This window comes from Ursus maritimus, unplaced genomic scaffold (assembly GCF_017311325.1).
Source record: "Ursus maritimus isolate PB19 unplaced genomic scaffold, ASM1731132v1 scaffold_11, whole genome shotgun sequence".
NCBI classification, from domain to species: domain Eukaryota; kingdom Metazoa; phylum Chordata; class Mammalia; order Carnivora; family Ursidae; genus Ursus; species Ursus maritimus.
The window spans coordinates 70319851-70344958 of record NW_024423453.1 but is presented as its reverse complement, the minus strand read 5'-3'; the positions used below and the strand labels follow the sequence as shown (position 1 = coordinate 70344958).

The 25108-nt window shown below is 55.0% G+C and overlaps 2 protein-coding genes across 6 annotated transcripts in view; one reads left to right on the top strand and one right to left on the bottom strand.

Annotated features, from left to right (window-relative positions):
- Positions 1-24162, top strand: part of LOC121101891 — a 33647-nt gene extending 9485 nt beyond the window's left edge. For 2 of the 5 annotated variants that reach the window (XR_005833937.1, XM_040626506.1), the window contains exons 2-5: positions 373-468; positions 15447-15541; positions 16850-17019; positions 21511-24162. Coding sequence is in view for 3 of the 5 variants with exons in the window: in XM_040626506.1 (XP_040482440.1) it covers positions 373-468; positions 15447-15541; positions 16850-17019; positions 21511-21626 (477 nt within the window). In the remaining 2 variants the exon portion in view is untranslated. Of the gene's footprint in view, positions 1-372; positions 469-2132; positions 2310-15446; positions 15542-16797; positions 17020-21510 lie in introns of those variants that run through there. The other 3 variants (XR_005833936.1, XM_040626508.1, XM_040626507.1) reach the window with 3 other exon arrangements.
- Positions 1-25108, bottom strand: part of PEBP4 (phosphatidylethanolamine binding protein 4) — a 242361-nt gene that overhangs the window by 3601 nt on the left and 213652 nt on the right. Inside the window, exons 5-6 of the mRNA XM_008702074.2 lie at positions 9963-10008; positions 7461-7574 (exon numbers count right to left, since the gene is read on the bottom strand). Coding sequence (XP_008700296.2) covers positions 7461-7574; positions 9963-10008 — 160 coding nt within the window. The remainder of the gene's footprint in view (positions 1-7460; positions 7575-9962; positions 10009-25108) is intronic.

The window sequence follows — 25108 nt, the reverse complement described above, 5'->3', positions numbered from 1 at the left end:
CCAGCAGCACAATTCTGCAGCTCCTGGCAGATGGGGTCCCATCCCGAGCATGCGCCTGTCCTCTTTATCAGGCCCACTCTTAAGACTTCTCCGTGTGTCCTCACTCTAGCCAAGGGACATTTCGCACCTGACTTGCTGTTTGGTCCTCAGTGGGCCCTCAACTGTTTCCCTCTTGGCCTAGGAAGTGGGGGCTGGGAAGCCCCCAGTGGGACGGAGGCCTCCGTTCAGATGGACTGGAGAACAAGGGGGAGGCCTCCTCTGAGCTGTTTTGGGAGTTCAGCTGCTTGAGCCTCTACTGGTGAGGAGCCACCCTGTCCCCCAAGATGGGTGAGTTATGTCTAACCCTGTCTCCCCCCCCCCCTGTTTCCCTAGGGGCACCGTTGCTTCTTGTCAGGGGACAGTGGCCCTGAAGAAAAAACAAAAATTGAACGCCAGCCTAATAACCGCCCCATCGAGCGCCCGGCTGAGGTCTGTAATTTGTCTGGCTCTTCGCAGGGCTGGCTGCAGTGATAGCAGCACTGATGCCTTTCCGCTGAGATTAATGATGTCCTGGTGGTGGTAGGCGGGAGGCCTGGGTCTCTTAGTTTTTGTGCCATTAAATGACATCCAGAGACTTCCACTCAGGAGCTGAAAAGCCCTCGTTCCATCACATCCAATTACTCCTGAAGAATATTTGCTGAGTGGCTGACCCTGCTGGCTTGAGAGGCTTGGGGCAGAGGGGACCACTTTGACTTTGGCAGGAGTGAGAGGGTGCGGATGCTGGGGAGGGGGGTTCCAAGGTGGGCAGGGGTTACCCGGCTCCTCTGGAGCACTCAGGAGAATCGGAGAGTGGAAGTACAATTCCTAATTACCCAGTAAATGAATCGCCCAGGATGCCTCCCTCCCTCCTGGGGTTGGGGGTAGGGATGGAGGTGGGGGTTGGGAAGGGAGCAAGAGAGGAGGCTCCAAGCTGTTGATCTGAGCTTCTGGTGATCAAGTCCAGTATTTGCTGGTGGCGGGCTAGAGCTGTGGGTGAAATTGGGGGATGCGCTGTGGTTTCCCAATGATCTGGTCAATACTGCTTTGGACAGTTGATGCTTGGCTTGACTGGGGTGTGCTTCCTGAAGGGGGCTGCCTGTAGCCCGTGGAGGCTGCAGGCAGTTCCTAGCCAGGGTGCCTGTCTGAGAGTTGCCCAGGATGGCCCCATCTGGTCCGCTGCCAGGCCCCCAGTCCTACCCGCTCTGCCAGGTGGGTGGGGCCCTTGGGAGGCAGAAGAGGGCTGCCTCACACAAGCCCGCACAGTGACTCAGGGGCTGGGCCTGGGCGGGGGGGTGGAATTTCTGGGGCCTGGCCAGGTGAACCACCATGGGAGGTCATGGCGGGGTGGGGGGGGCTGTAGGGGCTGTTTTGCAGTGGGTTGTGTGTGTTTGTGTGTGTCTGTGTGTGTGTTTGGGGCTGGTCTACAGGCGGGGGGCCCCTTCCTTCTATCTTTGCCTCCACCGTGTACTTTCTCCTCACTGCTGCCAGGCTGGGGTTTTCTCCCAGCCTCTGGCCCTCCACAGCAGTGCCTCCTCCTGGTGACACTGCTTGGAGTTCTGCTGCCTTCCTGCCCTTGGCCTGTGCTTTCAAACATTTCCCCGAGATGCCCATTGTCTCAATCACCCATGGTGCCCCTCAGGCCTTTAGAGGCCACAAGCAAGCCTTAAACTCCACCGTGTGGCAAGTCTCAGCCTGTCTCTCTTCTCTGACCCCTGTGGGTGGGTGGCTCACCCAGGAGCTGGTCAATTCAGGTGTCTGTGGTGCTGGGGAGTGGGTTATGGCCACCGGGTCCAGAACCCAAGGTCCCTTCTCTGCCCCTCCCATCCTGTTTTGCAAGGAGCAGTCTCTCTGCAGGCCTCTGAGGCTGCCCCAGTGAGGCGGTGACTGAGGCTGATGTGGCCCGTTAGTTCCCCTGGCACTGTGGCACCATCCTGGGCTCACCCCCTTGGAGAGGCTTCTGGAATAAGCGGTGGCATGTCATCCTGTGGGGCAGAAAGGGGATTTCCCCTGCTCACTCGCGAGAGGAGCTTGGGGCCATGAGGCTAGCTCGTGACGCCCCTGGGCCAGGTGGCTGAGGTGTGGCCTGATGCAGACCACAGCTCCTGGGAGTTCTAGTCTCTACACAGTGCTTGGCTATAGCCTTCTCCAGGGAAGGGGCCTGAGGGTTTGTCTCGGGAGTCTGCTGCTGCTAGCCAAGGACACCCAGGGCTTCAGGATGGACTTGCGCCTTCTTTGTCCCCACCCCAGGGCCCAGAAGTCTGGTGGTCTTGGTGAGGGGAGAGGGAATGTGGGTAAGTGGGCGACAGGAGCAAAGAGGTTGCCCCAGATATCAGAAGAAAGGTAATTTGTTCTTAACTGTGGATCCTGGGTCGACCAAGCCATCACTGTTCTGGGCTTCAGTCTCCTCATTCACCCGGTAGGAGCAATGGCTGTGGTCTGCCCACCCCACAGGGTCCAGTAGCTGGGTGAGGGGAAGGCCAGGGAGATGCAGGGCAGGCTGGCAGAGAGTCTGGGCACAAGTGGTCCTGACCGCCCGGCGTTGGGACAGGGAGGATGTGGATGCCAAAATTGTCATTTGTGGGGATGACGCTCACAGAGGTGGCTGTCTTTTCAGGTGTTAAAGGAAGTTGATGATGAGTTGAATACGGGGGTGTGAGAATGTGCAGCTGTGTGCCTGTGTGTGTGTGTGTGTGGCTTGTGAACGTGCATACGTGGGTGTGTCCCATACACAAACATCCTCATTGACTCAAAGTTCACAGTGGGCTGAGCACAGGGACCGGCGATAAAGGGGAAATCTACAGCAGAGGTGAGCTTCTCCCTCAAGGAATTGAGTCTCATGGTGGAAGAGACCCTTGCAAGTGAAAAATGATTGAGTAATACAAAGAGATAAAAGTGGGTGACTAAGGAGGCACAACAAAGTGTCACTGAGTGTGTAGAGAGGGACGGCGGCCGGGGAGGGCGGGGTCAAGCCGACGAGAGAAGAACGCCCTACGGGAAAGCATCCTGGGGCCGTCAGCAGGACTGGTGTTCTGCAGGCAGGCAGGGCCCTTGGGCTCGGGGAAGGGGAGAAATGGTCTACCCAGATCAGCGGGCAGAGGCAAATCAGTCGCTGGGGGGAGCTTGGGGGGCACTGGCGTGAGTGGGAGTTAGTGGCTGTCCGGCAGCATGTGGTCTGGAAGGGTGCACGGGATGAGGTGGGAGCCAGCACTGTGTGTCTTCGGACACGTCCCCTTGGCTCATTCAGTTGGTTCCTCTACAATGTAGAAGTCTAGATGCCGAAACCAAGGCTGCTGTGAGGAAGATGCAGGGTCGAACCATCATGAATCACAGATGAGCCCAGAGGCCGGATTCTGGGCCTTGGGCATAGAAGGTGGGGGAGGGGGTATTGGAGCTGGGAGTGGGGGACTGGAGGCAGAGGTGCAAGCCCAATGTGTTGCAGGCCCAAATTTGGGAAGGTGAGGTGTGGCCTTTGGGACAAATGTCAGTGAAACTGGGCCAGCCCTGGTCAGAGGACACCAGTTCGGGCTCTTTCAGCTTCACCGTTGTTCCCTGTTTGGGATGTGGTCGTGCTCGAGTAATTTGAATATCTCCCTCCACTCGCTCTGTGAGATCCAATGGTCCGCAGAGCTACACCAGGTGACAGCATGGACATCCACGGGAGCAGGGTCCGGGTCCACATGGCTCACTTCTGTGCCCACGGCACCTAGAACACTGCCTCACATACACTCGGCATCATCCCAACGAATGCAGAGGGCATTTGTGAATCATGCCCAGCATGGTGGGGAAAATGGCAGGGAGAAGAAGGAGCTGTGTAAAGGCAGGAGGAGTGGGGAAGGAAGGACTTTGTAAACTAGAAGCAAGGTGGCTCCAAATCCACTTCTAGGGCCCTCGCTGTGGTCCTGGCAGACCAGTATCTGATGGAAAGCCTCCACCCAGAAGTGTGTGGAGTTGGCTGGGCTAGTCAAGTCTGATCACTTGCTCCCTGCACGCGTCTCACAGAACTCGGAGGTGGGGGAACTCGGTAAGCTGGGAGCAAATCTGTTAAGGGTCATTCAATGGTAGACCAACTAGTCCAACCCCTTATCTTGATGATGTAGAAACTGAGGCCCGGAGATGTGAGGTGGCTTGTCCAAGGTCACACAATGGATATATCAAGATCTCCCATCAGCTGACCCTATATACGCTGTCTTGAGGTCACAGAATAAAGGGAAAACCTGGAGAGGGTTTCAGCCCCTGGCAATGAGCTATGTTCTCTAGTCCCCATGGTCACACAAGTGCAACTAGGATCCATCCAAAACTTCTCATTCACACCTAAGTCCTCATCCAAAACTGTCATTCACACCTAAGTCCTAGGGAGGGAAGGACCCAACAGGACCGGCTCAAGTCAACTATCCTTTACGGATGCCTTTCTATCTGGTTCTTGCATAGTGACTTTCCCCTCTAATTTCTGGAATCTGTTCCTACCTGTGCATCCAGGAAACACAAGGGGCTGCTTATACCATGCATACCCTAGGGCTCTCCTGCCCCTCCAAGGATACCTTCCCATGGAACGAAAACTAGACCAAAGTAAGCCCCCGGGCCTGTGTCCCTTGGCTCCCGGTCCTGGCCTCCTGAGGGCTGGGCCAGCCTGGGGCTCCACGAGCACGGTGCTGGTGCTTCACAGAGCGCCAGGAGTTCCAACGATGTGCAAGCGCAGCTCCCGCTTTTGCCATGGCCCCCAGCTTCATCCGGGCACACAGCTCCACGCTGCTGGCGGCCCCCTGTGCTCTCGCTCCTCTCAGTCCTGCCCACCGCTCCAGCTTAGTCATCTCTGAAGAGGGGCTTTTGTGTTTCGCCTCTCCCATGGCCAATGTCTAACGGCTCTTCATGGCGCCCGCCAAGGTTGTGCCTCTGCTGGGCTGTCGCGAACTTGCGCGACCGACCATCCCCCTTCCTCCTTTCATGCCCTCACTGCTCCTCACAGGGGTGCTCCTTCTCACTTTTAAAAAATAATCTTTGCATCTGTGGTTTCGCCAGCTCGGAGCTTCCTCTCTCTTTCACTCAAGGATTCACATGTCCTCCTTCTCCCGGCCCAGCCCAGGCCGCACCTCTTCCGCGTAGCCTCAGGGCCATACAGGCTCTTGGATCATCTAGCTCCAGCCCCTCATTTTCTAGATGGGGAAACCGAGGCTCAGAGAGGATAGCTGATTTGCCCAAACATCAATCACTAGCTGGAGACTGGAAATACAGATTTCCTTACCCTGCAGTAAAATACCTTTGCAATCTTCCTAGCTAAAGAGGGTGTGTCTTCTCGGAGGGAAGGGAATCCTAGGAACCTACAGACAATCCCTAACTCCACTTGCTCTCCAGTTGTCCTTACAGGCAGAACACAATTAAGTGCTTAATTATAAGCTGCTTTGCATTGTTATTTAAGTGTTTTCCAAGCAGACTGTAAGCCCCCTGAGGGCAGGGAACATTCTCTGTGCTGTGGGATCCTGTCCTCTCCTAAACCCCTACCTAGGAGGACAAGGCACCAGAGGGGTCATATGGTGGGAGCGGTCCCCGGCCTGGCTGGAGAGCTCTCCTGGGAGGATAATTTTCCCACCTCCATTTCTGGCAGCAAGCAAAACGGCTCAGAAGTCAAGGGACTCTGTCCAGTTCCTAAGTTTTCATGTAGATGAGAGGTGTGTGTGTGTCTGTGTGTGTGTGTGTTGGGGGGGGTGCACAACAAACTGCGGTTTGGGCCAAGATTCAAAGGGGCTAATAGTGGGTGTCAGGCTGGATAGGTTTCGAGCTTCCTTGCCTGCTGCCAGCGTCACAGGAAGGGCACACAGGCCACTGTGTTTTCTGGAGGACGGGTTAGGATCAAACGCGAGGACTGCAGCCAAGGCAGGGGCAAGTGTCTTTGTCGCATGCACCTCCCTTCTTCCTTCGCCCCCTTCACGCTCCTCCTGGCTTCACCTACTGCTCTCTCCTTTCCCCTGCCACCCCGCCCCTCAGAAGGCCCTTGCTCCTGCGAGAGGCTCTTCCAGGGGACAGTCTGAGCACGATCCCGCCCCCCCCCGCCCCACCCAGGGTGTGGGCTTTGTGACTATGATGTCTAACGTGGGACTCAGAGGCGCTGCCTTACTTTGTGGGGGAACGTGGTGGGCTGAGGTGCTAGTTCCCAGCCTCCAGAAAGCGCAGTGCCTGGACTGGTGGAAGGGGGCTCATGATGACCGAGATGAGAGGGAGCCAGGGAACTGGAGAAACTTGTCTTGGCTTGGGCAAGATACATTTTTCTTTTCCTTCTCTCCTTGTACCCAGATTTGAAAGTTCGTCTTTGGGAAAGCGGTTTAAACAGATTTACACATTGGCAAGGTGCTGAGGGCACCTGGGGAGGGTTCACCAGTGGAAAGGTTGCACCAACTCTGCTTTCAGGGCAGCCCAGAGCCTTCTGTGATTGGTGGCTCCTGCTCGGCACACCTGAAGGCCTCCTTTGCTCAGCGAGTGCCTTTCCGGGCTCCGTGTTCCTCTCCTCTGGGGCCTCGGGCAACAGGTTTGTAACAATACCTTCCCCGGCTTCCCAGTGGGTGGAAGTTGGTCAGGGTCACTGGGTGAGAGCAAATGGCTGATGACACTCACCCACCCACTCACCCTTCTGCCAGCCTGGGGGATGTGCTGTCTGCACTCTCAAGATGGCATTTCCACATTATCTTCCCTTCCCCCAATGGGGGAAATGATAGAGCATACAGGGATTACTTTATTTCCCAATTTCTGGAGAGCAATCCAAGGCTCAGAGAGGGGGCATGGCTCACACAGAAGCAGGGGAGTCGCCTGAGGCACTGCGGCCAGATGGCCATGGGTCTTCCCGCTCCCCAGCTCTGGTGGGAGTGGGACCAAGGCCACCATCAGTTCGCCATTAGGAAGCTACAGGGAGTGGATCCTCTCCAGGGTGCCAGAAGGGCTGCTCAGAGAAGCTAGTGGAAGGAGCATGGCTGGGGAAGTGTTTGCCCCACCACTGAGGTAGTACTGGGCAGACAGGGCAATTAACGACCAATGAAGGCAGACTGGCAGGGTGGCATTCCAGGGCCCTCTTGCCCAGATCGGACTCAATTATAGGGTACAATTACCTGCAGAAGTGCTGTGGGGTAGCTGCCTGCACATGCCATTCGAGGCTGAGCTGGGGAAATGCTTCTCTCCCTGGCTTCAGTTTATCCCTTTGGGACCCGGCCTCAGAGACCCACCCACCCAGCAAAAGCCACCATCTTGGTCTGTGGGATTTACTTCTGGGGGGAGACCACATCTGATGCCAACATCTCCCTTAGGACACTCATTCCAGTCTACTGCCCAGAAAGGCCACCCTTTGACTCTGGCCTCCAAGGCTCATGGGTAGGGTCAAGGTCCCAACTTCACCATGAATGCACAAGCATCCACTTCCGCCCCAGAATTCGCACTGGCTTTGGCAGATGGGAAGGCCTTACCTCGAGTTTTGTTTTCTTTGGAATGGAGAGAGATGTTCTGTGTTTGCTGAAGATAGACGAAGAACTGGTAGCGGTGGAAGCCACTTTGTGCTGGTGGGGACGGAGGCTGGTAGGCTGGGGGCAGAAGAAGGACAGAGCGTGGGCCCCCACCCCACAGTACCCACAACCTCATGGCTGCCCTGGGCCAGAGGAAAAGAGAATCCTTTGTGCCTTTCAGGGTCCCCCCTGGGGTCCCAGCTGGGGGCGTACCCATCATAAACCATTAGGATGTATCTTTGGCAGGACCTCAGCTTCGGTAGCTGCCCTTAGGAAGCACCTTATTTTGGGCAGCACGGGGAGGAGGAAGAGGTGTGGGCTGCTTGAGGGTCTTGGGCGCCGTTGGGACTCCCCGGGCCTCTCTTGGCTAGCAGGTGTTGGTGTTATCCCTGTGCTGCTTTAGTCTATCCTGATGGATTTCCTGCCTCAAGAGAAACTCATCTTCCTCTGTGAGAGCGTTTGGCAGTGGATTTTTATTTATTTTTTCAGCATTTCCTTATGAACTCAATTCCCAAAGAAGCCAATTTCTTGGCTGGATCCGGAGGATCTGGAAGTGGTTACGGGGGTGGGTGGGACTCGGTTCAAAGGTTTGATCATGGAAGTGTAGGATCTGGGTGCTCGGGGCACTGGGAGCCCACTCAGGCTCTTCCGGAGGAGAAGGCCTATCTATCTCCCTCCCTTTTGCCCTCGGTGCAGGAGGCAGATCTATTTCTGGGGTAGGGGGGAGCTGAGGTGGGGACATCTCTCATTCTTTCCCCAAGTCTATGCAGGGGTTTTGTGGGCCAGACTTTTGCGGTTGGTTCCAGTTGGGCCTCCTTCCAAACTGTGCCTCTGCCTCCTCCCCTTCGCTCTCCTCATCTCCCCTTCCAGAGAGCCAGAAATCTTCCTGGGGGTGGGTGGGGATGGAGTGTCTGCAGTGAGGATGCTGGTGGGAGGGAGTGTTGGTACTTTATGGCCCCCTCCCTCTCCCAGTCATTAGACAAGAGCCACTCGCTAATTGGAGCTGTTGGAAGCATTCTTCATAGTGCACTTCCGGCCACTGGGGCCTCCAGCATGCTCACAGCCAGGGGAATTCCTGACTATTCAACTCTCCCTGACTTTTTGATTGCAGATCTGATATCCGTGCATGTGTGTGTGTGTGCGTGTGCTGTGCACTCGCACGAGGGTGCACGCCCGCACGCACATTCAGAGTGAGCACAGCACAGGGTGTGCCAGGAGCCATGTGAGTTTGTACGGCTTGGGGTCTACACTGGTGCAGGTGCAGGTGCCGGAAGAGCTGGTGTGCATGTTCTTGGAGGCTGATTGGGAGGGTCTCTGTCAGTGTGTGTGCAAATGTGGGTAAGTCATTGTTTTTTTCACAAACACGGCCAATGCTGAGGAAGACTTCTGAGCACAGGCGGGTGCTGGAGTGTGTCTTCACGTGCATGGCGTGTGGAGGGCAGAGATGGCCGGGTCAGCTTTTGGCAAGGCTGCTGGGTGCGTGGGTTGCCAAGTACGCTTGACAGTGGGCATGTCGCACACTGCCAAAGAACTAGTGTCCCTGATTGTGTGTGCGGCAGGCCGTGGTTGGACCTCACCGGTTCTGTGCAGCTGGGAATTTATCCTCAGGGGAGATGGAGACCCAGCCCCTCTCACTAGGGCTTTCCTGAAGAATCCCCTTGCAAAAGTAGAGATGAGGGGTCATGAGGAGGAAGGGAAGGGACACACGCATGAGGAGCCACGTCTTGGTACCAGGCCCTGGCTACGTGCGTTCCTGTGTGACATCTTGTCAATCCTCAGCACAACCTGGTAAGATGAGTGTTAGCCCCATTTTCTGGATGAGGACATGGGGCTCTGAGAGGTGAAGTCAGGCTGACAGGAAGTGGTGACACTGGGATTTGAATCCAGGCCTATCTGACGTCTGGCCCCACATTGTGTCATGGAACTGTGTGGGTCATTTGTCCTTTCGCTCAGCCCTCTTCGGAGGCCAGGTCTGCACCTGAGCAATCCCTTCAAGTTGAGTGGGGGGCATGCTCTTGCAGGGGGCTCTGACGGGGTGGGGGAGGAGTGGAGCTGAGGGTGACAGGGGTGGGAAGGGGAGGGCATCAGAGAAAAGGGAGGCCTATGGGGCCTCATGCAAGCACATCCGGCACCGGGTGCGGGGGAACACAGGGAGGGGAATGACCCAGCCAGTCCCTCCAGGAGAGCAGACCCCTGCATTTAATGCTGGCCCCACCCTTTACTCCTTGGGAGCCATGGGACAGGTGGGTCTGTGCCTGGTTTCATTCTCTTTCAAATGGAGATACTGGCGGCAGTGGCCTCCAGGCCGTTGTGATGATTAATTATCTAATTGTGGAAGAGTAAACTAGCCCAGGTGGGTGGGCACTTTCCCACCACCAAGTCTCAACATTAAATTGCATTGTTACGGTTCTTGCAGTCATGTCATTGCCCTGGCTGGGGTAAGTGGTATGGGAGGGTCGTACTCACGTGACAACTCCTGGCCCTGGACCTTCCCCTTCTTTATATCAATGCCCTGCAATAAGAAGACAGGCACAGGTGTGGGTTACTCACTCCTGGGGCAGCAGAAGGCCACACCACACACTTCAGTCCAAATGGGTTTTGCTGACTTCTTTCTCTCTCTGAGGGAGTAAGATAGAAGAGTAGGGACGGGTATGGCTGCTCCTGGGACGCATTGCCAGAACGGGGTTTGGAATGGTGCCTCAGAGGTCCAGGACAGACACAGGCACTGCTGAGGGTGGCCTGGGGGTGAGAGATGGACCCCCCCTGACCACTGGAGAGAGTGACAGGATACTTCTGGAAGGGCCATTCCACTCCCATCATCTGTGCCCCTAGACTGGGCATGGGACACAGGTCTCCACCTCTGGGGTCTGGTCAGATCTAAGGCAGGGGCTGACAATCCACACAGCCTTGCTAGCCCAACCTAGCCTCTCAGGCTCTCTTCGGGGCCTTCAGAACATTAGGCCAATGGCTGTCTGAGTAACCAGAAGGGCAGGGAGGGCAGGAGGAGGCTGGACCGCTGATTCTGAGGCAGCTTCTTCCCCAGCCTTGATTGGACTCAGCCCACAACCCCTGGGCAGATTGTTTGGCCTCAGTTTCCCTCTTCTTCCTTCCCCTCCCTTCTCTCCTCTGCTCCGCGTCTGTGGGATAATGAGGCGATCCCGGGGGCGGGTGCTAATTATTGTTTGTGCAGGACTGGGAGATGCTCAGATGAAAGGGACTGGAGCCGGGCCCCTGGGTCCGTGCCACAGCTCGGGGGCCCCTAGGTGTGGGGTTTTATGGCCTTAATGATGGTGATTAGCATGGCTCTTCATCGGTTCTGCCAACACCTAACTGTGCCCTGGCCACCTTTCCACCAAGCCCTCCCGGTACGGCCTCTGTTCCTTCCCCTGGCAAAGGTGCTTAGGATGAGGCTTTGGGAAGGGGGAGCTGTGAGACTTCTCATTACTCTGCAGAGACTCAGGGTCAGCTGGGTGACCCAACCCCTAGTGTGGTTTATTCTCTACAGAATTAAAGCTCCACCCCTCCTTCTTGAGCCCCCCTCCCCCTTCTCTTCCCCTTTGAGCTGTAGCTTGTCTACTGACTGTTCTTACTTTGGGTCTCCTTGGCTAGAACATCCCCTCCCCAAGGCTCCTCCCTGTCTGTCTAGGTTACCTTTGGTTGGGAGAAGGTGGGGAGACTGCAGAATGGGCCCCTCCACCTTGGGCCCCCTTCCCACTTGGTTGTTTTCAGCCCGAACAGATGAGATCTCTGTCCTCTGGCACCCTTCTAGCCCCCCTCATGCAGTCTTGTCTGCTCGGGAGCATCCAGACAGCCTTTAAATTCAGTCCCTGGGACAGCAGGGCTCGTCCCAGCTGGGCCTTGGCCTGCTTTCAGCACGGTCCCTCGCTCCCCCAGTATCAGGCCCTGTCTTACCCAGGACTGGCATGGGACCCAGCTGTGGCCAGGACTTGAGAAGTCAGGGGGCACCGGGGTAGGGGAAAGGGGTTGGGGAACAGAGGGCGCTCTCCTTGATACCCATTTCTCTCAGGAGACGATGGGAGGGCCCATGCCCGAGCAGCCACTCTCCCGAAATAGCTGCCTGGCTCTCTGGCTGGCGGCTCTAGCACGCTGAGAGATGGGGGCCAAGCCCAGGGCGGCCCAGCCCAGCCAAGCCCGCTGTGCGCTCCCAGCCTCCCCCTCACTCCTCTCCAAGTCAGCCCAGCCAGCGGTTTGTTTCCACAAAACAACAGCAACCTAAGCTGGCTCTTTCTTGTCAATTCCCCACAGGCTTGGGTCCCACCCAGAGTGATCAACAGGCCTCTCTCCCCTCTGAGCGAGTGCAGGGAGGGCTGGGGAGGGGTGGCGGGTTGCTGGGGCCCCTAAGGTCAGGGAGTTTGTGCAGAGCAGGGTGGAAAGTCTGATCTGTAGCCTTGATCAGGGTGGAAAGGCTCTCCTTCCCCTCCCTTTCACTCCGGGGAGTCTTTTCTCATCAACTGGGGCCAGCTTGGCAAAGACATACGCACACCCGTGGATTCACTGAGTAAAGCCAGGGGCCCTTCCTGCCCGCCTTCCCTGGCGGAGCAGCCCTTGAGCTCCGCTGAGGCAGCTGCGGGCGGAACTGGAAGCAGAGGGCACTGATGGCTTTAGAGTTCTTAGGGTCTCTCTGGAGCTTGTCCTGCAGACAGGGGCTGGTCCTTGGAAGGATGAGCAGGGAAGGAAGGCTCTAAGGAAGGACCAGGCTATAGAGGGGCCTCCCCCAGAGCCTGTGGTCAGGGTGGTTGGTATTTACTCAAGCTGGGTTGAGGAATGGCTAAGCTTCCTGTGGCCATCAACCTTTCCTTATTGGTCTGTCCTGGGTGGGGGGAATGTGCCAAAATTTCTACCATTCAATCAATATGTGATAGGGGTCTTAGGAAACCAAACTCAAAGGGTGAGAAAGTTGACTCTCCAAGGGGCTCAAACTGCTTGTCCAGAGCCACAGACTGGTGAGTGGGAGAATCCCAGAATATTCCAGGAGGAAGCAGCCTTAGACCCTTTGACCTTTGAGACCCACTAGCTGAAGATCTCATGTCTTTTGACACACAGTGCCATCCTATGCTTTTTCTACAACGTCATGACAATCCCATCGCTCCTCCAGGCAGCATGGCTTTAGGAAGACTATTATTAAAATACACGGATATTACCTAGAGGTCTGAGGCTACAGTGGAAATGGTTACACGGTTCCCCGCTTCCAGCCCCCCACCCCCATATGAAATCATGAGCTCTCCTAAAGTGTCTTCATGGATCAGAGTACCTCATTTAGCCTGAGATGACCTTAGGAAGCTGGAAATCTCTGGGGATGGATGAGATTCTGGAACATTTCTGGTGGGGAGGGGGGAATCTCTGATTCTGAGCACTTCCTAGGAAGACAGGACTCACGGAAGGGTCCTGAGGGTGGGCAATGAACCTAGCATTTGAGGGACAGATACCATACCTGTCATGTCTGAGCAGACAAGAGTTTTGGAAAGAGGGCGTGCAGCAGGGAAGGGGCTGCTGAGAGCTCTCTTACACCTTGGCTTCCTCACCTAGAGCCCTCCTCCCTGGCCTTCTCCCCTCCCCCAGGTATACTGCTCCTCTTTAAGATGGGCCCAGCCCAGACAAAACCTCCTTTCCCTTACTATAGCTAAGACAGATTGACATTTTCAGAAGGAGCTTGTCTAAATGCTAAGGTTAAAAAAGGAAATAATTATAGAAATTACAAACAGTGTAGAAATTGTCGGCTTTCTGATCCTCAAGAGCACTGAAAAGCCCAGGGTGGCTTTTTCAGGATATTGGGACAGGAACACCTGAGGTGTTAGGACAGTGTGCTTGGGAGGATGTTCAGGGCCCTTCTAAGTGTCAGAGACTAGATGACCTTGGGGAGGCCATTCTTTTCCTTATCAGCGTCCTCTGTCAAAGGGAGGAGAAGAGGGGTGGAAGATTGCTCAGGAGGACCCTTAAACACTCAGGATATAAGAATAGTCTTTTCTTTTCCTTACAAGTTGGTCCCCAATGTGTAAGTGCATGCATGTGTGCATGTGGAGGAAATGCACACGACTGTCTGGCATAGGAAGAGGCATGCATTATTCTAGTTGCAGAGAAGGAGCTTGACTCTATGAACACTTTGGAGGAATTTCTGGCTTTATAGATGTGAGATTTCCTTTCCAGCTGTCTCCAACCTCAGAACTCATAGCTTCTCTATCAAGTTAGTTTGGACCTGGCATGTGAGATGCTGAAGAGGAGTCGAAACTCGACTGAGAGTCATGGCGACCCCTGTCTTGGTCCAGGGTAGATACAGACTGTCCCACCAGACTTGCTCTGATCAGCTGGTGTCTGGTCAAGTAGAAAGCACAGTGCTGGAAGCTAGGGTCTGCTCTCCACTACTGTTAACTGACATTCGCAATGAGCTTTCAGTGTTTCTTCTCCAGGGCTCTAACCGATGCATCCATCTCACAGCAGCCCTTGCTTGGGAAGGGCAGAGCTCAGTCTCCCAACTCACTAGAAGGAAACCCAGAGAAGCTTTAGCCTCTCAAGGGCAGGGACAGCATCCTGCCCATCTTTGTAGCCCTTAAGATGCTTCACACAGAGTAGTAGGCATTGCCAGTGCCCTGGCTCATTCCCTGGCCCTTGCCACTGTGGTGCTCTCCAGCTTTCCTTCCAATCTGCTTCTCCTGGTCCCAGGGTCCCCTCGGGCATCCAGAGCCTGCTTCACCACCTGCACAATAGGGTGACATGCTGGGGTGTTACCATCCTCTGGCAACAGCTCCTAACCAATGGCCGATGGAAAATGGCACATAAATACTCCAGCTCCCCACCTCTGGGGGGGATGATGGAGCTGCATATTCCCTACTGGCTCCAGGCACCCACAGTGGAGCTTGTTTGCTCAGGAGCCTTGACTGAGTGCCTTCATTCTTCCTGTCTCACCTGATCCCTTACTAGTGCTTCCTCACGTCCTTTTGAAAATTCACTACTTGCACGAGTCTCCTTGTCTCGCGCTCTGCTTTGGGGCAACCCACACTAAAACAGTAAGGGTCCAACAGACATCTGGGGAAGGAGGGAGAGGTGAATGAAGCCTTTGTCTAAGGTGTGATAGGTAGCTGGCCCCGATGCCGAGGCTAGAAGCCTCTCCTCCTGACTCTCTGTCCCAGTCTCTCCTGATGGGACCACACTGCTAACTGGATGTGGCTCCTTCTGCCCTCCCAGGCTGGGTCCCAGAGGTCCCTGATACATTAAGGCTTTGGAGTACCACAAACAGATGAGCCAATTAGATGAAAGACACCTCTCGCCTTTGTTTCTCATCCACGGGCACAGCCAGAAAGCTACCTTTCCTGAGAATCGAGGGTCCAGGGGGACCCCTTCCCCAGCCTTGGGAGAAGACTTAGGTCAAGCCTTCTTGAGACATGGTGGCCAGATTTGGGTTTTGAGGTCAGGTGGGTGAGAAAGGGCCTGGCTCAGCGCTGGGCCCAGGAGGGAGGCCAGCCCAGTTTCCTCATTCCCCTTCAATTACCTACAGGCAACTGTCCGCCCACCTGGGCATTTGTGAAGGCCCCAGGTACTCGGGCTCGCTGACCCCTGGAGTAGAGGGTCAGCAGCACATTTCCTGGAGTCTGCCGGAGATGATTTAATCTCTTCACCCACTTCTTCCCATCTAGACAGGAGGATTCAATCACTTCTCCTGCCTGGCTGCAAACCTCAGTCAGAGTGGGGGGTTTCACTTTTTGATCTCTGGGGGGTAGGGATGGGGAGGGCTGTCAGAAGAGTCCTGAACTTGAAAGGTGAGGTACAGAAAGATGTTGTGGGGAGAAGGGAGAGTGAAGGGAGACATGAATGAAACAGCACTTGGTTGGGGCGGGGCGGGGGAGGGGGAGAGGGAAAAATAGGGAAAACAGAAACAGAGTTCCAGGCTCTCTGACACTGGCACCAAATGAGAAAGCTCCTTGCTGTTTTGCACAGCTGCCTGCAAGCTGCCAAGTGGCAAAGGATCCAGGAAAAGGCACAAGATTGCCGAGTGCTCCCCAGCAGTCCGTGTATTCTGCAATTAAGAAGGGGTAAGTAAGTGGAACGCACTGACAGCTCCCGGGCTCTGAGGTCTCCAGGGCCTGTGGCTGCCAGGCCGCCGAACACCCGCTTGGAGAGGACCCAGCCCTGGAGACCGGTACCTGCTTCAAGGGAAAGGCTGTGATCAATTAATCCTGTGGCCTGTTTTTTTTTTTGCCCTAAGGCCAGGGAAAGGAGGGCCGGCCACTGAGGTAGGTGAAATGGAGTCCGTGGGAAGTGGAGTCACGCACCTGAGCCCTCCTGGGAGCTAAGTGCTTCTAGACTCCAGGATGTAAGATGGCCAATTATTTTGTGCACCAGTTTCCCTCAAGAAGGGTTAACATCAAAGACCCGATAGGCTTCTTCCTGGCACCTTCATGGGCAGTGGGGCTGGGTGGTTGAATAGTCTTCAGAAAGTGCCAGTGGGTAGCCTGAAGATTTGGTGTCTTGGCCGTGACTGGCACAGACCCCTGGGTTTTGACTCCTAGTTTGGCTTCAGATCTGGGGTCAGTTACCTCCCTGGGTCTCCAGATGCCAAAATGGGGAGAGGTGGGGTGTAGCTGCTCCTTGTAACTAAGTGGTTACCTGGATGAGAGAGAGGAGCTTCACCCAGGGCTTCACCATTCCTCATGACACTGGGTTAAGAGGCAAGATTTCCCAAGGCCAAGGTCAAGACTGTCTGCAACTTCACAAATACAGGCTGTCCAGACCCTTTGTTCTAGGCCGTGTGGAAGTACATGTGGTTTCCAAATAAGTCACGCTGTCTTGCACCTGTGTGTATGTGATAATATCTAGCATAGAGGTGGCCCTGAGGAATGATGGCTTGGGAGATGGGTAGATAAATGAGTCAATGAATGAGAAGCCCTGGGTTGGAGACAGAAATATGAATGAGGCACAGTTCATGGTGTTGAGGAACTCATGGTCCAGTGTGGTAGATCAATCGACAAAGAAATAACTCTATTATAGGCCTCAATAATTGAAGTCTACAGGAAGTGCTGGAAGAGCACAGAGAACAGAAGTTGTACCCGCTTGGGGGCAGTGAGCAGGAAAAGCTGTGGAGAGGAGGCTATATGCTATCTGGGCCTTGAAGGATGTGTAGGAGTTTTTTAGCTTTCCAGTGCATCAGATAGGGCAGGGGCAGCATAATTTGAGGGAACTGCATTAGCAATGTATAAATATGCAAACAATGTGTGAAAGAGCGCGTGGGTCTGGAAGAAAGCTCAAGATAAGGCTGGAAATGTAAGTGAGGGTTGGGTTCGAATGGCAGGCGATGCTTCTGACAATCAAAGCCACCAGCAACCTACACTTTGGGTCCACAGACCCCAGGCAAGACTTCCATATGCTCAGCAGCCGTGTACCCAAGAGAGTCATCAGAGGGGCCTCTGGTCAAGAAAGTGTCTGGGCAGGGCCAGGCCTTGGAGCACGGCCCAGGCGGCAGGTCAGAGCTGCGTGGAGCAGGACTCCATCACCATGGCCTCAATCAGAGCAGGTGAGTCTGGGTTCCCCAAACCCAAACGCCTCCCTGTACAAATGATAACTTCATTTCAGATCATTAAAGTACTATATGCTCATGGCAGAAAAGTTTGAAAACACAGAAAACAAACAAACAACCAGAAAGAAAAAGAATCCCCTGGATCATTCTGTGTAGAGATAACTGCTCTGAGAACACCATGGCTCCCTTCCTTGCATCTGGGTCCCAAGGCTTCTTGTCACGCAGGTGCTAGCTCTGAGCCTTGGGCCCCCCTGGGGCCTGCATTAGCTGGCCTCCCCTCTGACCTCCTGCTTGGGGAAACTTGCCTGAGTTGCTCTCGGTGTCGGTGTCGAAGGCTCACAGACTGGTTTGCACCTCAGGAGAAGGCGGAGCCACTGCTCTTTGACCCTTGCCTGTCACAGGTCAAGCAGCTCCAGGGCAGGGTTAGTGAGTGGGAGTGGGAAGGAAAACGGAATAAAGAACACAACATATGGTCTTACTGAACCTGTTCCACTTAGAAACAGATAAGATATATTAAGATAGTTTGAGAGCAAGTATCAAGAGTTGATAGCTAAATATAATTATTATCCATCAATGTGAGTTGAGACTACAGACTGCCATTTCTAGACACACAGAACAGAAGCCGGGGCTCTCAGAATCAACAACAGGTCTCTGGAACGCTTCAGTTATCTGGAAGCATGTGGCGAGTTGGCTATTCTTCGTAAGCACACTTCCTTGATCTCTTGAATCTTACACTTTTAGCTCCACAACCCCTTTCGTCTTGACTATTTTGGCTAGTGATCTTACTAAACACTAGTTCTTATCTTCTTAAACACAAACACGGAGACTACCTTATGTAATTTTAAACACCACTGTGGTTGACCCAGTGAAGAACCAATTTTACACCCTGCTACAACACCGGAGTGTAATGCTGAAAAACAAATAAAACGAACGGGCCATTTGGCCTTCTGCCTGCTCAAACCTCCTTAGGAGCTAATAATTTAATATTTATGTGGTCGTGGTCACCACATCAAGAAAGGGAAACACCTCTTTCCGGGTGCCTGCAACGCCTAGGCATTCTGCCAGCATCTCTATACAAGTTCGCTCCCTTGGTCCCCGCCTCCCCGGACATTNNTGCTGACTAAGGAGCACTGACCCTCAAGAGACCCACCCCTTGGAGGACAGAGGCCACCCACCCTGCTGAAGGAGTTGTTCTTCGGGGTCTGATTTTTGGCAGCTGTGGGAACTGGGGAAGTGGTGCCATCCAGTTAAAAGCAGCCCCACTGCATTAGTGACCGTGCTGTTCACACAGCTGTCCAAAAGGGCAAAGTGGGCTTCAGTCCAATGTCATTACCAATCAGCTACATGACTGTGAGCAAGACACTTACTTTCTCAGTGTCTCTGCTTCTGTACCTATGAAGTGGCAATGATGATGATGCCTGCCCTGGTTTCCCCATGGGGCTGTTGTAAAGATGAAATTAGGAAGAGGAATATTCTCAAGTCCTACAGTGCTGTCCCAGCACAAGGGTCATTGTGGTTCCCCTTCCCTGGGCTGCCCACTGGAGGGAAAGGTGGGAGGAATGGGGCAGGGTGGGGAGGAGATGGGGAACCCATCCTGCCAGCCCCCTCTTGCCGTGGCAGTCCTGAGAAGTCTCCTGGCAGGGTCAACCTCATGAGGCTAATGGCTGTGCCGTGGGCTTGGAGGTTACTCGGCTGTGAACGGCTGTGAACGTGGGCCCGTCCTGCTGGGTCTGCACTCACCCAGGGTGCGATGAGCGCATGGCACATAATGTTTATTAATATGCTTTGATGAGGAGCATTAATATCTCTTAATGACACCATCTGAGCCCGGCCTCCTTCTTTCTTTCACTCCTCGCTCCTGTCTCTTCCTCCACCCACAGAGACATACACACTCACGGACAGAGAAAGCGAAGGACAGTAGAGAGAGCTGTCGGGGAGGAGGGACTCCGATGGGGGTCCAGCCGCAGGGGCAGACAGAGGATCCTGGATGAGGGAGGTGGGAGGATGCCAGGGCTCTGCTGTCAGGTGGAAACCGGGCCAGAGACTGCTTGGCAATGGCAGCAATGGAAACAAAACAGTGGCAAGACTTTTCCAAAGCTGGTGGGGAGGAAGGGGAGTGGCAGGGGGTGAGACACGGCCCAGGAGCCTCAGGAACTGGGGAGGGGCTGGGCTCCTTCATGGGAGCAGGAAGGGAAGAAAAGTCTTCAGATCATTCGCAGGCTGGGTCTGGGGGATTCTGGGGGTGGCAGGGTGAGAGTTAGAGAAGGGGAGAACAGTGAGTCACACTCACTCACACACACCCACGTTCACACACTCATGGCCCCCCATTTGTGTACACACACTACTTACATGCCCACTCAATATGTTCACACATCCCCCCACTCACATACTTGGGCACACGTGCCCACACATACCCTCACACACTCACATATATACATGTTCACAGCCACACACATGCTCACATATAAATACAACATGCTTACTCGCACATACACATTCACACGCACATAGCTGTCATGCTTACTTATGCACATGCACCCACACACATGCACACACATACACGTGTCTACACAGTCACATACACAGGCTCACACACATGCACATTCACACACACGTGCATGCTCACGTGCATGCTGATACACAACTCTCTGCACCTGTGCCCTTAAGCTCACAGTCTCACACATTCACATATGTATAATATGTTCACACTCATACACATATACAGAGTGCTTATGCGCACACACGTATCTCACATATGCACACTCAGACACAATATGCTCATACAGTATGTACTCACATATACATACACATGCTTACACACATATATATTCACATATTCACACACAACACACTCAAATGCACACTCACAATCCTATAGATGCACACACATGCACACATACACGTACTCACATTATACATAGTTGTACACAGTCACACATACATACTCACAAAGCGCACACACACACTCACAGACATGTGCTCACACACACTCCCTCTCCCAGGCTGCCTTGCACTGGTGTGCACATCAGGGGCTGAGTATGATAGGAAGACCAGGGTGATGGGCCATTCGGAAGGGGCCGGGGGTGAGGCTAAAGCTTGGACTGCGGGATTAGGACCAGGGGGTGTGGGAATCTCCAGGCCCCTGGCAGGAGCCCAGGACACAGAGATGACTGATTAGGACTGTTGTTTTGTGAGTAAGAACTGAGCTGTTCTTCTCCCCTGTGAGAGCCCATGGGGTGGGGATGGGGGAGGGAAGGGGAGCCCTAGTGGGAGAGGTGGTTAATGGGGTGGGGGCACCAGCCCTGCCCTCCCACCGCTGGAGTGAGGAGCTGGGGTTGGCCTGCTCCCCTCTCCGTGCAGCACAGAGGCAGAACAATTGGGAAAGGGCTCTAGTTAATCCCCCACACAAACAGGGCTTGGGAAACTGCAACCTCCAGAGGGAGGGAGCTGCAGGGCTACCTCCTCAGGCCCAGCACTTATCTATGGCTCCCATCTCTCATCTCCAGCATCCAGTCTTTCTGGCTGGGTGGCTGCAACCCCAGGAGGGGGACAGGAGGCACTGGGGAGGGCAACAAACTGGGGGGGGGTGGCGGCCAGACCTTTGCTTCCCAGCTCCAGCTGGACAGAGGGGGCCCAGCAGCCCCTTAGCACCCATCTGGCCTGGGGATGATACCCCAGGGCTTGTGGATGATTGCAGCACTGGTGTCTGGACCTCTCCAGGGTGGCTGTGAGAGCTTCATGGCACCCCCCTCCCCCAGGTTCTGTGGAGTGGGGACCACCTTCACCAACTGCTGGGAGGCTACTCACAGTGCCTGGCTCAGCTTCTCCACCTGCTCCTGGTTCTACTAATCCCTCCATCTCCTCTTTCAGTCTAAGAGGTTCTCACCACCCTTGACCCTATCCCATCCTGTTCTCAACTGCCAACCAGGAACCAGCCAGCTGCCTCTGGGCCTTGCTGCACTCCCCATGTGCCGCCTAAGACATGCCGGTAGTTCTAGAGAAGCAGCCCACAAGGCTGGGGGCCTGGGAGCGTGGAGTAGGGGGTGGGGGTTGCCCAGCAATCATGAGCCCTCTGGCCTCCTGGGGAAAGGTGGGTGGCAGTGGTGGGAGTCAGGCTCCCGGGCTCTGTTCTCTGCTTTCTCTTCCTCCTCTGTCCTACTTTAGGCTTCCATGCTCAGCTCTAGTGGGAGATGAAGCATAATCTGTACTTTTGGGCCCCCTCTCTCCTTCCTCACCAGAGGGCCCAGGCCTGGGGCTACCTTGTGAGGAAGAAGAAAGGAGGGAAGGAAGGAAGGAGGGTGAGAAGGAAGGGAGGGACAGACAGAAGGACTTCCTGGAAGAAAGCTTGGGGATCAGGTTTTGAGATGAAAGAAGAAAAGATGCTGGCGAGACCCGGGGAAGTTCTGTGAAACCCTGTACTCATTAGGAAATGCGATAGTAAGTAGAAACCGTTAAATCTCATTCAAATCACATCTTGCTCTTTCACAGGGGCTGACAGTGAACTTGGCCCTGGTCCCCTAGCCCCTCGCTACTCAGAACAGCAAGAGCATCACCTGGGAGCTTGTCAGAAATGCAGAATCTCGGGCTCCACCCCAGACCTGTGAATCAGAATCTTCTTTTTAACAAGAACCTGCGGTGATTCATCTGCACATGAAAGACCGAAAGTCCGAGAAGCCCTGCCCCAGACTCCTGCTCTCAGACCTGCCTACACACTTTCCCTCCTCATCAGACCTTGGGGCAGCAGTGGGGGGAACCGTCCGAGGTCTTGTCTCTGACAGGTCTCTTTCAGGCTCTGGAGCTCTTGCAATCCCCCTTCTCGGGCAGGACTGATTGGTCCTGAAGTGGCCCCAGATCTCAAGTCAGATTATTTGGACTGGTCGGGCTCCTGGGCGGTCAGAGGAGATGCGCGGACTGGAGGGGGCAGGGCTCAGCCAGGAATGCGAGACACCAGGCACATCTCCTCCCCTGATCATGCTCCTTACTCCTGACCCTATTTGGGGGACATTTATTTCCCGGGTGTTCAGGGACCTCCAGTGGAACAAGAAGCAAGAGAGCATTGCTCTTCCTTGTAGTCTGCAGACCAAAGAGGGGGGAGCTGCGTGAGGCTGCCTCAGTTTGTGGGTCAGGGTCTGCTCTAGGGCCCTGGTCCTAACAGGAGGTCTGCTGCTAAGGGACTTCCTCAGCCTTCCTCCCTCAGAGATGCTCGGGTAAAGCTGTCATCCCTGGCGAGCTGCCAGTCTGCCCTGTCATTCTTTGGCCATGCCCGGGCCCCACGGTGGGCCTTTGCGCCCTTGCCTGCCTGGGTCAGGCCAGGCTCGTTTGTCTGGGCCAAGGGAACAGTGCATGTGGCCCACCGGGGGCCTGCCAGGCCCAGGGCTTGCTCTCATTCTCTTGTGTCACCTTTTACAGTGCCTGGCAGGCAAATGCCAATCTGGGGAGCTTGGCAATTACAATGAAAAAACAACCGAGACTGAGCTCAGTGAACACCCTGACCTCACAGTTGGTCTGTCTCTGGAATGTGTGGGGACTGACATAACCCCGGGGAGTGGAAGGGAGTCTACGGCCCTCTCCCGCAGGGTCCGTGGCACCTGGGTCCCCATGCTGCCCCTCTAGTGGTGCTCATGTGTGGAGGGTCCTCTCGGCTGAGCCCCACAGTCTGGTGGGAAGACAGACGGGCTGTGAGCTGGGCTTGGGGCAGATGTAGTGCTTGGCTTCCCGCCCTATGGGGATCATCAGCAGTCTCCAAGTATGTTGAAATGAGTCTTTGCACAACTTTGAGGAGGGCCCAGCAGTTCCAGGTGACAGTGCCCAGGGCCCTGGGGAGATGGGAGGAAAGGGGACGGGTGACAGCAGGGAAGAATCCCAAAGAGGGTCAAGGGTCCTCCATGGCTGCTGACTCCCCAAGCTTCCCAATCTGGGGCTCAGTGGGTCCCCTTCCAATCCCCCACCCGTGGCTGGACCTCAGAGGCCTTCCACCCAAGGAGTCTGGGATTCTAGGCTGCCAGTCCAATCCCCAGGCTAGGCCACGGGGAACCGAGACAAACTTCTCCCCAGAACTTTTTGTTGTGAGCAGTCAATCGCCCCGGCATCTGAGGCTGCAGCACACAAGCAAGGGGTCTTTAATGAACGCAAATGACAGCTGATTAATCTGCCTCCTCTCTGTGGGGTCTGGCCACGCTCCATTCCGCCTCCACGGCCTGCGCCAGCAGGGTGGGCTCCAACCTATTACCACTGCGTGGTAATAAACCTATTCCAGCCATAATGGGGAAGAGGGCAAGTCCCCAGCCCTTGCTCGCACCAGCCCCCAGCCTGCGGTCCTGTCATGCATGAAGGGCTGGCCCTGCAGGAGTGGGCTCGGTCCTGCTGGACTCTCTCACTGGGTGCTCCCCTATAGGAACGGGGCAGATGGCAAGGAAAGATGCAAGCAGGTGCTCAGTGGGATTTGTGGAAAGGGGTTACATTTAGGAGGTAAGTGGGGGCACTGTCTAGACAACGGTTTGTTTTTCAGTTTCTCGCCGAGTGCGGCCTTAAGAAAGCAGCGGTTCCTCAGATCATTCCCACTGTGGGAAAAGGCAGAGAGAGAGAAGGATGGGGCTACAGAGACTCCCTCTTTCTCTGCCAGGTCACCTGCCCTGGCTCCCTGCTGATGTCAACGCAGCCCACATTTACTGAGCTCCTGCTAGGTGCCAAGTGCGGTACAGGTGTGCGGGTGATTTACAGTCTGGCAGGAAGGCTGAGTGAAGGGGGTAATTACAGATGGGATGCATGCTAAGAAGAGGACTTACAGAGGGCAGGGACGGCTTCCTGGAAGAAGCTGGCAGATTCTCCACCTGATAGTGGTACTTGACAGGGAAAGGGGAGGAAGAACTGCGTGCTGGGACGGAAAGGCCCCAATTTCTACACCTGGGCTCTCTCAAGCCTCCTCATCCCCAGGCCCCTATCACCTCCTTGAGTTGCTGGACCCTTCCCTCGAGGGATGGAGGAGCAGGAGAGGGAGTGAATCGGGCTGGGCATAATGGAGGTTATTGACCTTCTCTTGGGCAGGACCCCTTGCTGGGAAGCAGAAGCAGAGCTCCATTTGGGGGAGAAACCCCTCAGTTTTTACTGCAATAAAGAAGGGGCCCTGAGCTCTCTCCTGCCACAGCCTCTAATGACGGGGTTGGTGTGTAATGAATATCTCTGTACTCATAAAACAGGCTAATGACCGCCCTTATTTCATGGACCCCTTTCATCCTCACCCATTCCCAAACCAGAAGGGACCATCCTGAGGGCTGAGGCCCAGAGCCTGGTGGCAGCCACAGACCCCAGCTGTTTGGGGTGGGGGCCAGTTGTTCCTGAGCCTGAGGCCCCTTGGAGGCTGCCTTCTCCTTTCCCATCCCTTATCTGTTTGAAACAGCTGTGGGGAATTTAGGTCGATGGCTGACCAAGCTTAGGAAGTGGGCAGGGGTTGGTGAGGGAGGAAGCATGTATGCCCTGATTCTTCAGAATGGTGTCGACACTTGTAACACGTGGCGCAGAGAAAGAGCATTTAGTACCCGTTGCCTGCACCACGCCCCCTCCTGCCCAGGTACTGATAGGAGCTCACAGAATCATCCAACACCTGAGAAGAGCTAGACTCGCAGAGGGAGGGGCTCGGCCTGCTGACTCACCAGCAACACCTGTGTTTTGCTTGGGAGGTCTCCCGCTCAGGGACTAGCCAAGCCTGACCCTGTTTGGCTTCCTGGAGCTTGGTGAGATCACAGCCCCGGGTGTTGTGGCTGCAGGCCAGTGTGACCTGCTATGCAGGGAGTATTTTTAAAGAGATACTTGCCCCTGTGTTCCCAGGATCATCTCCATGAGAGACTCGAGTTGTTCCAAGTTCCCCACCTCTCCCAAATTCGATTGTAGAAATTGGTCAGGGGGAACATGGCATCGTTTGGGATGAACTGTGTAAGAGGAAATAAATAAACCAGTCCACTTCCCATGGACAAGCCCCGGGAGGGGGCGTCCTCAGGGGGTCCTGGTGATGGGCGGCATTGGAGGGAGGTGGAATGGGTGAGGATGGAGACAGCCCAATTGGCTTTCCCCAGAGCTATGGGACTGTCTC